The sequence below is a fragment of the Sylvia atricapilla genome, chromosome 8 (assembly GCF_009819655.1).
Source record: "Sylvia atricapilla isolate bSylAtr1 chromosome 8, bSylAtr1.pri, whole genome shotgun sequence".
Classification (NCBI taxonomy): domain Eukaryota; kingdom Metazoa; phylum Chordata; class Aves; order Passeriformes; family Sylviidae; genus Sylvia; species Sylvia atricapilla.
Window position 1 is genome coordinate 13,925,831 of NC_089147.1, and position 17,411 is coordinate 13,943,241.

A 17,411-nucleotide genomic window follows, 5' to 3' on the forward strand; every position below is an offset into this window, starting at 1 on the left:
AGTAGCAAAATAAGTCTAGAATCATATACGATGTTATCAAGCTTACAGACTTATTAAAGGAATCTTTAAGGTGGCTTACAGACATGAAAAATGTATATTGATTTGCAAAATGCCCTCAGCAAGTTTGTCCTACACAATGTCTTTTGTAGTGAGGAAAACAATACACACACAGACACCAAGAGCCCAAGATGACTAGGGAAGTGATAGATTTTTTTTCAGTATAAGTACTTTTATCTTTTATGGTTTCTTTAAAAGCCAGAACTAAGAAGTAAATTTTCCCTCTCAACATTCCTCCATTTTCCAATCATATCCATGATCCTCTTGCCCAGTACCCAGCTTGGTCAGCAGTAGCTGTTTCAGGTGCCAGAAAAATAAATTATTGCCATTGTGAAAGAATACATACCTAGATTTACACTCCTTAGCCTTACAAGAAAAGCATAACTTCTCCCCTTCTGCCCTTGAACAGGAAAAGGCGGTTTAAGAGAACATTGAGATGTCCTTAAATAATCAGTTTTAAACACACACACACAAAATCTTGGAATGTTAAGAGGCCTTGAATCTGCTCATTACAGCAGGCTTACAGTCCCCTTCATAGCTTAGTGGAATTGCAATAGAATCACGCAACAGAAATCCATTAGGTTCACAACTGCTCTGCCAGCACAGCATTATTCTCTACTGTATAACTTCTTCCAAGAATGATGAGGATTAATTCATTACAGTTTGAGCTATGCTTTGAAAGCACTCAGTCTACAGAAGAGCTGAGGGAATTAATAGACAATCGAATCCTGGTGATCACTGCTTTATGCCTGTGAGCCCTGTTTAAAACAACAATTTAGCCCAACAAGTAGAACAAATTCAAAACAAAATTCATTAAAGCAAATGTGAAACTGTCATGATAAAAAAGTAGTCACACAGGAAATTAGAAACTTTAAATGTAATTAACTTCTATGCCTTACCTAATATTGACTAACGCATGGGTCACCTTGCTTGCAGGCTCTTTCCATTGACCAGCATTGGTAGACAGCCTTAGAACTGAAAGGAGAAGACAGTTAGCAGTGCTAGCACAGAACTGGCAGTTTCATAATTCAAAACAGGAAAAAAATAAAATGTGCTTTGGCAAGATGGCAGTCCAGGCACCACATCAAACCAAAGGTTATCTTTGAGATTATCTGCGATCCAGGGCAGAAGTTCCCTTCAAAGCCCATCTAAGAAACATAAGAAATATGGAAGGAATGAGCAGAACAGAATAATGACTTGGAGAAAGAGGGGATGGAAGAAGCTGGGTCCTCTGTACTGCTTTCATTATCACATAGAGAGTTAATCTTCCCCAGAAACAGAGCAGCATCCCAAGCCTAGAATAGCTAGGGCTATTATTCCACACACAGCTGTTCTCCAGCTCCTGCTTATGCAAGGTTCCATCTGAACTGGACTACATACTGCAGTTTAAACCCTCTCCAGAAATGAAGAATTCTTTACATGCCCATTTATCTAGAGCTGCAAAGAGGAATCACACACCAGCGTAAAGAAAAAACACTGCCTGTAGCAAGAAGGGTGGTGTTATCTTGCACAGATGGTCTCTGACAGACTTAAAAGCAGATCTGAAAACATTCTGCAACAGGAAGAACTTCTAGGGAATCCAATTCTTTTCTGTCAGAGTACCAAAAGTATTTATTTAGGTCAAAATATGTAGTGTTTTTATGGTGGCAGTGACTCGCACAACTCTTGGTGAGTATGAAAACAATAACAGATCCTGTAGCAGATGTTTTGATTAATTTCCATATTGCCTGAACAAAGGGAATTTTCTATGACTTTGTACATACATTTGGGTTTTCTGGAGGTTAGACTCCACAAGAAAGGTTCACCCACAATTTAGAAGTGAAGGAACAGCTCACCATCCAAATTTAGGATCATCCAGAAACATGGATGATACAAGTGAATGCTTAAGTACAAAGCACAATGGCTGCATATTTATGCCTATAATTGAAGGACAGAAGCTTTCAGTCCTGCAGATCTGGATAAAGTTCAGTTTCAGAACAAGAGAAAAAAATCCAAGTCAGTTAGATTCCACCTCCACTCCCAACACAGAAAGTTTCAACTACATTAACAGGAAAACTAAAGGACTGAGTAGCTTTCTCACCTGTGCTAACAAATACCTTAAGGCTAGGGGACAGAACAGTCACTGCAGTCTCAGAGATAGGCTGACAAGCAAAAGGAAGCTATCAGGACACCTGGTAGCTTTCATCAGCTTGAGACAGTGCTACTGTCTCACTTTCTCTTCTACCATTACATGTCATCTGCAGAAAAAGTTGCCAGTTCTGAGTAACATTGTTTTGTCCAACAGTAGGTACTGTACTTGAATATCTGAAATAATATATCCAATTCAGGCATCTGCAAGAGTAATTCAGAGAGGTTTATTCTACACAGAAGGATGGCAAACATTCATGTGATAAATTGTTTCAACAGGACAGGTGTGCCTTTTGCAACCCAACTGAGGAAGTATTTTAGTGCATAATTGTTATATTCCATTTACCTTCAGCTTCCACAGGGGAAGGATTTGAAAAAATTATTACCTAGTAAAAACACCTCATCTTACTAGTTGGAACTCTTAGAATTTGAAAATTCAAAAAAATACTATAATTTCTAAGGGAGTAGAAAATGGGTTAGCAAAAATCTTAAACACTCAGAGGGCACAAAAATGGCCGAGTGATCCCCCATGTAATGGGTGAAAACTGGGAAAGGAATACAAAAGGGTGGTTTGTTTCTGCCTGCAGTTACAGGGGGTAGTCGGCTACTTTCATTTAGGTGAGGATGCCTCCCATATCAGAAAAGGGCTGTGGCCAACTGTCTGCCCTTTAATTCTCCTTATACGCTTATCTTAACTCCTGTTGTTCACTGGGGGATCACGCTGGGAAAGGAGCAGAGAATGAAGGAATGAAAGATCCTTTTGGAATAAAGCAAACAAAGAACACAGCTATATTCTTTTTTTCACAGCTTCAAGTAGGCAGCACACCAATGCTGCTGCAGCTACCCTGGGCTGCAGGTTCCTGTGTATAAGACTGCCTGATTAGGGCTCCATGCATTCCTTGCTCTTCTTTGTTCCTCTTCCCTGCTGAGTGTCACTTGGCTCCCTTCCCTCTCTCTTGAAGGATGGCAGCTTCTCCCTGTTTTGCCAGAGGGCACATTCTTCAGTCCAGCGATTCACTTGTCACTGCAAGCAGGTTTGTGAGGGCTGTTTCCTTGGTTGCTTTGGCAATGAGTGAAGTAGATGTGATTTGTCTAGCACAGTAAGCTTCTTGCTTTAAGTTTCTCAAATTCTTTTCCAAATTCTTACTTGCATTCAGTGTTTCTCTATGCTCTGTGGTTCTACAGCATGTACCTGCTTTTTGACTTGAAATTGTCATATGTGATAGAGGAAAACTACATAAAATGCATAAAATATCACATACTCCATTGCAATAATAAATTTATATTTCCAACATTAAGTGACGGGGGGGGACAAGGAGCCTGTTCACTTTTTTTTTTTTTTTTTTACATTAAAAAAAACTTATCCTTTTAATAAGTTTATCCATCTCTCAATTCTCAATTTACTAACACGCCCTAGCATACAAAACATGTTCACCCAGCACAGCACACATCAATAGCAAGTAGACAGGAAACACCTGACACAAACATCCCTCTTCCACCACCCTCACTTCAAGGCAGCAGCAGTCCTGACGAGTCAGGAGGTACTCACCCATAGAATAAAGGTTGTCAAAATTCTGGTGCATCCGAATGATTTCATAATACAGCTCATCATAGCTGCTGGGAGTGGGCAGAAATGTGTCTCCGTAAGTGATGAACATGTTAAACAGGTTCACTACCTATACAAGTGAAAAGAAGTTGCAACAGGAACATTTATCCAAAATCTATTCTGCAACAGAAACAATACCAATTATGTCCAAAACCTTCAAAGGAATAGCTTGTAGTTGCAGCAGATAGTATTATATTACTCCATTGCTTTATCTCTTATTTTCCTTATAGTACCAAAGAGATAGACAAGAAGCTTAAATTCTGTTTTATTTAGGGCCAGAAAAACATGTTTTTCTTTTGCATAAAAAGACCACAGAAAAACAAAAAAAAAAATCTAACAAATCTGGAAAATTAAACCAGACCTTTCCTCACACAGACTTCCTTATTCCAGTGAGCCAGCTGCATAGTGAGTCTAAGCACTGCCCTTTCCAAACACCTAGTGAAACTAACCACAATTATACTCCTCTGCTTCATGGCCTTGTTCTCATAGCTCCTTAACAGGCCAGAAATCCTTTCTGGAATCCTTTCAGCATTACAACTGCTTCCTAATATTAATTCACAATTAAGTTATTAAAAATAAGAGGATTGTGCAAAGGTAAAGATGCTCACCATAAGAGCAAGGGTGAAGATGTTGTGCTTGGCCAGCAACACAGTCTCATTAGACATGAGGAACTTCAACAAGTTGATCAAAGCTAGGAGAAAATAGTAAGTATTTTTTAAATACTATAAAAGTATAGCCATTCTCAACAAGTCACTTACATACCGATGCATTTACATTATCTAGTGTAAATTAAACTAAACGCCAGCTATTCGCCTCAGAAATATATCCATTTATATGTAGGCTTTGGTGGTACTTTTTGTTGCTAAAATACCCTGCTGAACAGGTAGGTGACAGCTATTTTACTTTCCCACATTTATTCTCCTTCACTGACTTCCCAATCAAATCTTCTCAGGCTCAAGGTAAGTCTCTTGTTAACTCAGTCGGTTCATGGAGATTTTTCTGTCTGCTAGATCCTGATGTGAGCTTTGGGGCTGGAGAATCCAACTGTCTCATTTCTGCTTCCTACATCACCAACATGATGTATGCATAGTCAGCCCCAAACTGTCACTCTTGTTGATACAAGGAGTTATAAAAAATAAAAAAGGTAAGAAAACCCCCACAGCACAGCTTTTCTGTAGTTTTGTGTCAATGCTGATGCACTAGTAAAAAGAAGGATGTAGTACTTTATTGTGTCAGTTATCTGGGGCTGTGCCGTAAATATTACAGATCTGGTTCACACTTGTCTTAAATAATAAAACAACAAAAGCTCCTGCTGTAACCACCCAGTATCAGTTAGTAACAACGGTAATTAACAAAAAGGTTGGCTAAAAATGCTTTAATCAAACAGACTTTACAATGAACAACTGCATTCCATGCACCTGAATAAAATGTAAAGCTTCATATCTTTTTTTCCCTAGTTGTTAAAATTTTCAGAAAACTAGTTTCTTCTGCATTATAGCTGTTCAGGAGTGAAAGCTGATGCCTGACTAGAAGAGGTTCTTAATGTACTCTCTGCTCTGAAGTCAACACATTTCAAGACTTAAAACATCTGAATTAAGATGGCCTGAAAAGTAAATGCTGGAACAATGTACACACCTTTTTAAAAGGTTCTTAATTATCTCCTAATTAGTAACTTAATCCAACAGAACACCACCAGGCATTACTTCAACTTCTTACAGGCACAAGCAGAACTTGTTAATCCATTCTTCCCCCCACCACTACACAAGTGTCATACACTACCCAGCAACTGGTGCAAAAATAAATTGCAGTTTGGGAGAACGCCACAGTGGATGCAGAAAAGATCTTTCAGCCCAAGGTACAGGCTACAAAAGAGGAAGACATAAAGCACAGGGAACAGGAATGAGATATGGGCAGTATTTAGATACTCATCCCCTTCAAGATTACAAAGTATTCACAAAAGGTAAAATAAAAAAAAAACCTACAGCAAAAACATGCAAACACACTGGTCAGATCTTGAATTAAACAAAACTGTCACATTCTGAATGCAGTCCTGCAACCTCTACTTTACAATACTAAAAGCTCACCATGAGTATCACAAGTTTATATATACACACCAAAAGGGAAGCCCTACAGCCCCAAGGTGGGTATTTACTCAATACATGCAGAAGGTACTTCCCGCAGGTGGCTGACACTCCACTGCAAACCAGGAATTCACAAAATTCTCTGCAAACTCCAGACATGCAAGTGATGTATCTTTCAGAGCTATTCCAGAATTAACCATCAGTAACAGCACTTCTCCCTTCCATGTCAGCAGCTCACCTCATGAAGCAGATACATTAACACCTTTTCAATCCAGCCACATAACTCTCCACACCATCATCACCCCATCATCAGACAAACTCCTGGGACCAAAAGCAGAGCCTGGACGCCACAATAACACAGCTCTGAAAATATCAGTCAGTTATTTTTCCGCATAACAAACGTTTCAAAACAAAGTAGCAGGTACAGATGGGCTCTCCACCGGAGCAAAGATCCAGCTAAAAACAGGTTGCCAAGGTAACCAAACCTCCACAGCAAAAAAGTCTCCTGCAGTAGGTGCCTTGGACTGCAGACAGCTGCCCTGCATCTCTGTCACAGCAGCTCATCAGCCATTTCTCCATCTTGTAGTTACAAGATTGGTTTTACCTTCTTCCCAGCCATGAAAGTCTACAGAGCCACAGCTCATGGCCAGGTGCTGCTGTTCAACTACCAGCAGCTTGGGCTTGTGGAAGTATCAGAGCTCTGGATTTCTTATAAAAAGTTGTGAGAAGCCTCATGTTCATTTCTTTGTCTCTTGCTCTCCCACGAGAGCCCTGCTGAACGGCTTTGTCAGCAGGTCACGGCATAGCGTGACAAGAAGCCACCACTGAACATCCAAAAACAGTGACCGTGAAAGCTGTCCAGGATGAGGAGAAACTATTTTTAAAAGAATCGGTGTATTTGTCCAGAGCACAAGCATTCACCAAATGACAAAGACAAGCACCCTACAATTGCCTACTGCAGTACTCCTCATAGACCACCCTGAAGCACTTGTAGTGCTCCATACTGGTGACAACACTTGAAGGAGAACTTTCTCTGTTCTATCCCTACATTTGTTTCAGTCATTGTGATGAATCTATGTTTAATTTTCCTCTTTCAGTTAGAAAAAAGACAAGAGATTACCTCTGCATGAAATCAGTATTTATGTCTGAATTGCACTGCATCATAGCCCACTCAAAACTATCTGTTCCTTCCCTAAGAACTAGCAAGGAGAGAGATATACTGCACATGAAGAAGAAACTAATTGCTGGGATGCAAGCCTGGTCAGAAGAACTACTGACAAATTTATCAGCTGTTAGGAAACCATACATTCCTAAAGAAGTTGCAGTGTTCCTAATTGGGATATATACTACAATTATGCTAAAAGAGCAACCAACCTTTTTCCTAGCCAGCACATCCTGCAGCAGCCTCTGTTCAAGTCTCGAAGGACCACAAACACTGTGGAACCTTTAAATCCCTTTGCCATGTCTCTGTAGTTTGTAAGGCAGACCCTGTACTGAAAATGAGGACAGCTATGCCCTGAAGTTTTCAGAACTAACAACTTTTAGATCTGGCTTCACATGTGTAGTACCCTTCAGCAGCCATTACCCACAGAAAATAAACCTTTAGAGGAAAGTCCAACTGCCTGAACATCCCTCTGCCCTCGAGCTCCAACAGAGTACTGATGCTACTATTCCTAAGCAATCTGAAGCCAAATCAGATGTGTCACATTTTCCCTGCTGCAATCAACTGTTCGCCTCTCATACCCCCACCTGCAGGCTGCCCTCTAAAAGCAGCCAGGAAATTATCCCTTTTTTCCCCTCCCAACAGAGAAGCAATTCAGTCTCCCAGCTGCACAGGCAGACACCAATGTGATCCTTCCCTGGGCTCAGCCACCTTATCCCAAATTATGCTCCAGGATTTAACAGCAATGGATGATTTGGGTATGAGATCTATTTCAACATTAAGTGGAAAAAAGCACCATTTTTGCAATATCCTCTAGAGCCTTTTTTCTTTCCTAAAGATATCTGTTCTTGGCATTTGTTAGCAGGACCTGAAACACCCACTGTGCTGAGTCTTGAAACATCCATAATTTCACAATACAACAGTGACACTAGGACTTCTTTAGTAATAAAGGAAGAAGGCTGTAACTAAACAAGCAGCCACCAGTAAGTTCATGTAAGTGACCTGAGCTGAGCACACTGGCTATGCTGCTTAAAACAACAGTAGAACACAGCTTTGGGCACCTATGTTTACAGGCTCAAACCCAAGTAGACAAGCATGCTGAGTGGACACAGAGCCATGGGGCAGGCTGTATGTGCAAAGTGGTGTATAGCAGGTTGCCTCTTGGGCAATTTTCTCTCCAGAGGATTATTATAGCAAAAGGATGAAAAGTGACATCACAGATATCCTCCCTACTTTTTAAACTGAAACGACTGCAGTGAAAGAACCTCTTAGCTCTTTCACTGCACAGCTGCTTTTGAAGACACTTTCCCTTATGAGCTTCTGTAGCCACTGTCTGCCAAGGAGCACCAGGACATGCCTGCTCAGTTACTTGCTGCCCTCCCTCAAGCCCATCCTCTGCGCAAAGACTGTGGGCAGCCACCACCTCTCCTTTTCTTCTATCAGGAAGGAGGTAATTCCTGTTTTACAGATTCCCTACACTCCCTCCTTCCCCTACTCCTATTTGCAGAGTAGACTTACTTCTCTCCCTGTAAGCCTTGTTTCAAACAGCCCCAAGTTGAATCTGAATTCACACAAAGTTTTTGGTTTTTTTGTTTAGTTTCTCAGTGTTCTCTGTTTGGATCATGTGTAATGCAACAGGACCATGGAGGTAGGCCAAGAGAAAAGGAGGGGCAAAAAAGTAGTAGTATCATCCCTTGGGCAAGTCAGAATGTAGCACAGACTCTGCCAGGAGCATCAGAAAGCTCTGATGTGTTATTGCACAATGGAGCAGAAGAGAACAGCCCTGAGACACTCATCAATGAGAGCTCGGATGGGTTGAGCACAGTACAGAGGCCTGTGTCACTGCATCTGCTGCACTTATAGGTCAAGAATCTTCTAATGGTGCATATAATGGCCCTCATGAAAGGAGCAAGGGAGAGAGATGTGAGGGCTCCTCGGCTGCAGTATAACATCAGTTAACAGGATCTAGTGCTCTACGAAAATTCTCTGATTTTTTACGCTTCAATTTTCAGGGGGAAGAACAGTGACTTTCTCATTCCCTCTAGAAGTTAGCACTGAACCAACAGTGTATTCAGTGTCCTTCTAGTGTCTCAAATCACAACCACTTTAGAAGGATGCCCCCACCCATATATCACTAGAAGGCAGATGTTCATGACATCTGAGCAACAATTCCATGCTGCAGAGAAGTCACCTGCCTACAAGTACTTCAGCAGCCCAGTAACCACCCTGGACCTCCTCCTCCAGAGCCACCCTGTTCACATGTACGTACTCCCAAGGCAAGGTCCACACTACCCCACTGTAGCACAAGGTAAGCCAGATCTGGTTAAGGTTTAGTGCAACTAAGGCTGCAACTAAGAATAAAGTGGATTAGATTCTTCAGGAAGCAGCACTGGTTTTTCTATGCTTCAGTATTTCCAGCATGCAAGAGAAAATAGGACCATTCTATTTGCAACAGAACAAGAAGTATAAATAAAGTATAAATAGAGTAACATGATGAGCCCTGGCTCTACCTGGCCAGATCAAACGTCCTATGCTTACTGTTTTGTCTCTAAATGGTCAACATCAAATGCTTGCTGAAAAACAATAGGCCAAACAATGCTTTCTTATATGTTCTTCCAGATTCCAAAATTCAGCACAACTCCCTTACATAAGGGAAATTATAGTCCAGCATGTGGAAAAAGCAGATTCTCACAACATGATAATACCATAAGCACAAACCAGTCCACTCTCTTGTTCCACACTGGAAGTCATAAGGGTTAAGCCAGGATAACCATACCGCCCATTGTGCAGCTATGAAGAGAACCCAGAACAGAGTAATCATCTCTAGAAAATGCTATACCTGAAAGGCAATTCAGATTTGAGGAAGCAAAAGGCTCTAATATGACATTCTGAGATGACCTAAGTGTTAAGAGGATGCAGATCTGGCCACATTCAGCTTTGGCAGGCACTCAGAAGAGCAGCGATCAAAACAAACTCAGCAGGAGATGAGTATCTACAGATTGGGTTTGACAGGAAAGAACCAACAGAGGTATTTTCCAGATGGAGTTAGAGGAATAGGAAGCATGTCTGAGAAATAGTTACACTGCTATTACAAACTAACACACCAGAACTCCCTGAGGCACAAACTATCCCAGCACTCTTGGACAAGTGAACCAATTACTCAGGGACAGCACTTGCAGCCTCCTGTCAATCACACAGCAGCACTAGAAAACAAGACTCTTGCACCAATGCTGCAGTCCCCTCTCAGCAGAAGCAATAAAAGCTCTGCCAACATCACTAGTTAACATGCTCCAGCTCCTTTGCTCTGCTCAGATCAGGAAGGAGCATCCTGCTCACTGCAGCAACAATCACCTGCCTGGATGCTCCTCTACCCTTCCTCCTGCCGCCACAGGCACTGCCGAGTTCCTCCTCCCAGCCACCACAGCTCTGTGGCAAAAAGCAGCTGGCAACTGGCAGTCTCCTCACCACCAGCACTCTACAGCTGTTCCCTCTTTTCCCCATGACTCGCTCTCAAGGGTACATCCATGAAAGCAGGCTGTTCTCTTAATGAGAATCAACAGCTTGCCAGAGGGCTGGAGCACATGCTGGCACAACCCACCGCTCCCAGGATCAGTCAAGCAGGCTACTTCACTTCCAACCCTTTACTTTCTTTATATAGCCCCCATCCCAGCACTCACTGTTCCCACCTAAATGGAGCCAACAGTGTGAAATTGCAAGCTTAATGGAAATGCTGATTGCTGATCCTAGAGCAATGCTGCTAGATGGCAATCCAGCACATAATAAGAAATAACACTAATTTTTCAACTTCAGCTAAAGCTCAGATGAACAATATGCTTTTTTCTTAAAAATAAGTAATTTTTTTTTAAAAAAAGCACACACCCACAAGCTTCATCCCTCTTTAGAGGAAAGGGTAGTATTGAGCTCGCTTCTGTTTTGTCTGACAGTGTAGGTTCACACTGTTAAACAGCAGTCTTGGGAGTCAACGTTGCACATTTTTGCCTCAGGTTTTAAAACAGAAAAATTGGAGAATCTGGAGAAATAGAAGAAATTTTGTGTGAGACCATGGAAAGAACGCAAGGTAAGAAACCCAGGAGTGATGCTGCTTGAACACAAAAAGCAGCTCAGGATAAATTACTGCATTCTGAGTGCTGCACCCCTCCATGCAGATAAAGAAACAGCTTTGAACAGCAGACTGTAACACTTCTGTCATCAATGGGACTATTTCCCAGGAGAAATTATCACACTATCTCCACTAGGTCACTATGCTCTGCAAACTGTTAGTGATTCACAATCAAATTCTCCAATATTTGCTAGCTTTATTTATCTACAGTATTTGCTGGAGCAAGATATCTGGATGAGACCTGAAAGGCCAAGGCAGGATGACCAGAAGCTACTAGACTTCTATCCATGCAAGTGACTAAATTCCCTTTGTGCTTATATGAGCAAGGCTAGGTGGAAAAATTCCCATCCTGATCTCACCAGGTGATCAATAACAGCCATAAATCTTATTCTTTTTCTGTTCACTGGCTATCAGGGTCAAACTCTTTATCATCAGTATTAAAATATATCAACATAAAGTACAGGTAAACTAGAATTAAGTAAAAGCAGAGGCTTCCTAAAAATGACCCATGTAGAGAATTTAGAACATCCTCCTGTACCAGAAAGCCACTGAGTTTCTGCATTTCTTGCACTATTTTCTTTAAGAGTTTAATACCAGGGCATTTCACCAAATGGCTGGAATGTTCCCATGAAAATATTCTAGCTTTGGTTAAAGGAGGTAACGTGGAAAGGTGAACATGACATGTCCCACCAGTTGAGAATGATACCAGAATAATACAAGCAGACATTTGCTGTCTTCCTTCTGACCTTCCCATCTTGCTGCCTCTAAGTGAGCTTTTTAAGATGGGACTGGGGTTTTCTTAGGGGTAACACGGAGTGCTGCCAGAAGTACAAATTAAATAAATCAATGAATATCAACCCACAGTACACACCACAACTATAAACAAAAAATATTTTATAAAACCATCTTTCAATTTCAATCCTTTCCCGAATTCTGTGAAATAGATAACAGGATTAACTGAACCCACACAATATCACAAGCACCAACATTCCTAGAAGTAAAGAAAGCAGGACCCCCTAAGGGCTGCAAACTCCCAGTACGTATTCCATGGCACACAACAGTTACAGGCTTTAGTTTGTGTGAGAAATGAAGCCATTTGCTAACTGGCCAAGCAGCTCTATGGTCTTCCAAACTCTCATGGCATCTGGTGAGCAGGAACTTTGCCAGTGAACTAGACCGTCTGGTACACCAGTGTGTGAATCCTGCCTCCACAAGAGCTGCAAGATAAGCTTCCCTTGCAAGGTAACTGCTGCAGAATGTGACAGTGACAGCCAGATTAGAGATGAAGGGAAGACACAACATCACCTGACTTCCAGTCTGTTCAGCAACATAAATCAGAAGGCTGAAGCAGACCTGATCAACAGTTGTAGAACCAGAAATGACACAGATAACATACTCTCAGTAATCAATGTTTCAGTCACAAAAATAATAAAGCAAAGTGACTAAACAATACCATTTTAAACATTGACTGCATGAGGACAGTATTATATACACTGAAAGTTGGGGTGGGGGGAAATTACTCCCCCCCCACCCCCCCCCCCAAAAAAAATTGCTTCATTATTTTAAAATCTTTCACAGAGGAACCTTTCATGTTTTTAGTATTCACCCAAAAAGATTTTGAATGCAGTACTATCCTTGCTACAAATATAGAACCTATCAAAAACATCTGAAGAGTGTACAAAAGTACATTTTGTCTAGTAGCATTGTAAAAGTCTGCTTTGATAACCCTAAAATGACAAAAGAGAAAAAATAACTTCCTGATGGTGCTACATATTTGAAAACCCCTTATTTTAACAGTGCATTCTGCATCTACCAAATTAACTAAACTAGAAGATAAGGAACTATAGACTTATGCTAAAACAATTTGGAAAATGATCTTCAACACTTACTAATGACAATACAACTTTTAATCCTACTTTGCATTCAACTGCCCGAATTATTTTACCATTATTATTAGAGTTCAGATTTTTAGGCTCTACTCTTGGTATTAGAAGTCTTTATTAACATTGCTTTTCTGTGTCTTTAAACACATCTTTTGCTTAAAGCAAACCATAGCAACTGCAAAGAAGTTACCTGCACCCCTTAAGCTTCGAGTGAATTGCTCAAGCTTTGCTAATTTTGAAGTGGGAGGAGTTGAAGAAACGAGGTCTTTTTATATAAAAAGCTTAAATGACTCATGAAAATTCTTCTGGCATAGCTCATACATGCTTGACAACAACAACACATATAGCACTGTCCATCACTGAAGTGCTGTACATACTAGCCCAAGAACAGTGGGCCTCACAGCCTGATTCTGAGAAGAGGGAACTGGCTGTTCCCAAGTTTGCTATCAGCTCTATGAAGTACCTTACACCTGACATTCAATTAGTCAGTGTGTTTTAGAAGTGTAAGGTACTTGGCATAACAGTCCAGGAGATTTCCAGTTGGCTGAAATGTCTGCAAGTAAACAGGCCAACAGAGTCGTATCCACTTAAGAGTTTCTGACCTTGGCCAAATTTCCAGGCTAGTCACCAGCAATGGTACACTAGCATTTCAGCGGTGAAAAACCTGAAGATTTTCTTCACCACCCAAAGGGAAGAGCTGCACAGTAATCACTGGTGGAATAGAAGTGAACAGACTGCTGCAAAACACTACTAAAAAAGAACCAAGATCAACAGACATCTCTGAATCTGAATGCCTGGTCTACCTATCAGTAACTGCATTTGCCAATCACTTTCATAGATTAATCAGATTACAATTGCCTTTCACTCTCCAGCCCTCTTTTTAAGATGTTCCAGAATTTAGCTCCACTAGCTGATCTGATGTTATTTTCACACTGCTTTTAGCCAGAAACAGCTTCAACACACTACTTCTGCCACCCACAGATTTTCCGTTCTGTCAATCCTGTTTCCAGCTCTCAAATCCCTGCATCTTTCCCTGGCACCTAAACATTCTTGGTCATCTGGTCAGCACAGCTAGAGATTTATATTCCTTTGAGTGCCATGGCCCTGGTCCCTTGACTTAATACGAAAAAATTATCCTAATAGAGAAGCTTAGGCTGGATCACATCCAAAGACTGTAACAATATTGTTCTTCTTTAAGCTCAGATGCCGCAGAAGAAAGTTCAACAGAAATAAGATCATATGGAAACAATGTGCCAAATAGTGGCATATCCAAAAAAGTATAAAGCATTACAGACTGCATAAACAGCATGGTACGTGTCCTGAGAGATGCCAAAGCACCTGGCTTCACTGCTTTTATCTGCTGTGATTGCAAATTAAAATCAAACAAAGTAAATGCAGAAACTCTCAAAAGTGCTGCTGGCCTTCCATACTGAAGACAAAGCATCCACAAAGGAAGAGCATCAATCCATCAGATGACACACAAGTGGCTTTCCTTAATTAGAGATTAGCTAACATTAGAATTGGCAAGTGAACAGAAGGCTCCATACACTGATATTGCTTCCACCTACAACCTTTATCTCAGTTCCTCCGCACCCTATACCGACTATCTACCCCACAGTATTCTCTTTGTCTTCTTCTCCCACTCAATTTTCTGCCTGAAAAAACTCTCCTCCTTTTATGTGCCAGGTTGAGCTCTCTCCCTTTCTTTAATACTTCCTTCCACAAATTCCCTCTAGCTTCTTTGTTCCACTCAGCTATGTTGGGGGGCCTCCACTGCTATTATCCACACTGCACCACAGGGCCACTGCTTAAGTCATCACACACTTTGTCATTCCAGAAGACAAGTGTGGGCTTGAAGACCTTCTGTAAAGCACACCTGATGGGGCAACCTGATATCTTAGACCTTACAGTGAACAGCTGCTCCCTTTTTGCTGTTCATCCAGAAGTGATAACTAATTCTTCGATCCAAAATAAAAGCCTGTGAAGGACAGAAATCAATTCAGGAGTCTCCAGTTTGAAAATGTCTGTCACATAGATCAAGATCACAGAAAGAGACGTTCTTTCACATCAAAGGTAGCAGCATTCTGGGTAATCAAAGAGCAACCTGGACAGGCGAAGAGTTAAGTATGAAACAGATCTCAAGACAGGGCTGGCAATTAGCATTTATTCTGCAACTTATATAGCATTCTAGAAGCACACCTGGAGCAGCCAGGACCTGTCCTTTTACAGGTGTATGCACCATTTCACCTAGGGTCTTCCAGCCTGTATAAACCACTTAGCAGCTACAGAAGAATTACTCTGTTCACCTCAACATCTTACTAAAAAAAAAAAAATTTGAAACATTCTATGGTAGTATACTCCCAGGAGAGGATCAACTAAAATACACAAAAATCTATGGTAATCATGGAGCTCTTCAGCTGCATCAGGTGTGCTGACATTCCAGTTCCTTCACAGAAACCTGACTAACCCAAGTGTTTTTATATTACTGCTTTGCTTTCAAAGCGTGTGCAGTACTTAAGACTTCTGAGGCACTTTACATTTCCAAAGGTCTATATAAACACCAGCTAATTAGAAACAGCTAACAAGAATATCCCAAGATGTTAAATCTCCATGTGTAGTGAGTATTTCAGTTTTTCCTCCTCCTCTAAAATAGGGAAAGTTAAGGATTGAAAGATGCTTAAGAGTGTGCACTCCCTGAACTGTGGAAACAATACTTTCAAGCAAAAGGAGCTGTATTTCAAACCTTCATTCTGTCAGTGTGTAGAAAAGATCCAGGCCAGCCTGGCCAAATAGAAATGGCTCTGGTTCACTGTAACTGCTGAGAAGACACCACTCACATTGTCAGATGCAATTTCCATCCACAATAAACATCCACATTGTACACACTCATCTCCTGAACTGGCACTACACCACAGCCATGCCTCTAGGGGCTCTGTTCTGAGGAAAACAACTGAAAAGGAACTGCTAATCCCTTAATTAGTGGCACTCGATTCACCTTCTGCAGGAATAATTTAGAAAGTCTGAATGGGCCACATGTCACACAAGGTGAAAATTTAATAACTGAAAATGACTCAGGTTGTTGGTTCATTTCTCTGTACCTACATCTCAGCTGGGCAAGGCTACTGAAGGGAAGGGCTCAGTGTCAATTGAGAACAGCTTCACAAACCACTGATCACAGCCTCTTTCAAAAGCCATCCCTGTCTCAAATTTCTGATGGGAGTTGCATTACACCAGGCAAGTAGCCGATCCTAGGTCTCAAGCACAGCTCCAGGAATACACAATTAGGGCCATGTTCCCTTGAATTTTCATAAAGCTCTTGTTTAAGCCACAGCATCAAGGGGATTAACTGTACTTTCCTGGCTGAGCTACTTCACTGCTTACTAGACAAGAACTGAAGCACATACCATATCCACCAAAGACGCCTGTTAGGCCTCATCAACCATTCAGCTACTCCCTTCCCCAGACCTCCCACACAATGACTGCATCAAGTAAGAGTACTACAAAGCTGTCCAGTGGATTATGTCAGACTCCACAATACTTATTTATCTATCTCGGGATGCAAGTGGCACAAACCAGACTATCTACCATCAACTCAAAGGTCAAAGTTAAAAGCCTCTCTTCCCTCACACTGACATTTCAAGGCTGCTCATTTCAGGAGCTGCACACACTATTCTATGTGTAAGCATCTCTTACAGTAAAAGGAAAAGCAAGGTTCATCTGCCTTTACCCAAGAGCCTACCTTATTTCTACTCACAAATATCTGAGAGAGAAGCACTACTCCATAAAACATAACTCCATTTTCTCCAATCAGGTAAAGAGGGACTCAGGTAATGGAACAGAAAAACAAAGGCATTTGGATACCACAGTGAGCATGGAGAGACAAGAAAGTAAATTAGCTACCATTATGATAATGAATTGACTTTCCTAAGGAGGCAATTTGCATGTAGCAACTAAGAAACAACATAAAGATGCTTTAACAGAACTGCTGCTTGCTTTTCAACCCTGTAGCAACGGAACAAGCAGTCACAGCCACAAAACAACCACCACTGTGGGTTTTTCCTATTTGACTGTCTCTGCAGAGGCCAAGTACCTGACCAGAGCTCCCTCCAAGTGTAATGAAGCCTCACTCTGCATTTCTTCTGGTAGCACAGCAGCTTGTGCACAATCTGAATGCACCGTCTGGAAAAGAGAAGGCAAAGGATTAATGACATTGCATCTTCCCACAATTTTTACATCAAGCCTGGAAGTATCCCTAAAATCAGCAGTAGGAAAATAGACAAATTCAAAGAGTATCAGAGAAGGATGGTTTTGGCCTCTTAAGAGGAATCAACACTCACAAATAAAGAATTTGACAAAATGAAAGAAAGGGGCCTGT

General features: G+C 41.2%; 1 protein-coding gene across 4 annotated transcripts in view; it reads right to left on the reverse strand.

Moving 5' to 3' along the window:
- The window catches only part of ARMH3 (armadillo like helical domain containing 3), a 123,246-nt gene that overhangs the window by 66,597 nt on the left and 39,238 nt on the right, over positions 1-17,411 (reverse strand). For 2 of the 4 annotated variants that reach the window (XM_066323702.1, XM_066323704.1), the window contains exons 20-23: positions 17,127-17,215; positions 4,399-4,481; positions 3,734-3,860; positions 957-1,032 (exon numbers count right to left, since the gene is read on the reverse strand). In XM_066323702.1, coding sequence (XP_066179799.1) covers positions 957-1,032; positions 3,734-3,860; positions 4,399-4,481; positions 17,127-17,215 — 375 coding nt within the window. Of the gene's footprint in view, positions 1-403; positions 458-956; positions 1,033-3,733; positions 3,861-4,398; positions 4,482-17,126; positions 17,216-17,411 lie in introns of all 4 variants that reach the window. The other 2 variants (XM_066323701.1, XM_066323703.1) reach the window with 2 other exon arrangements.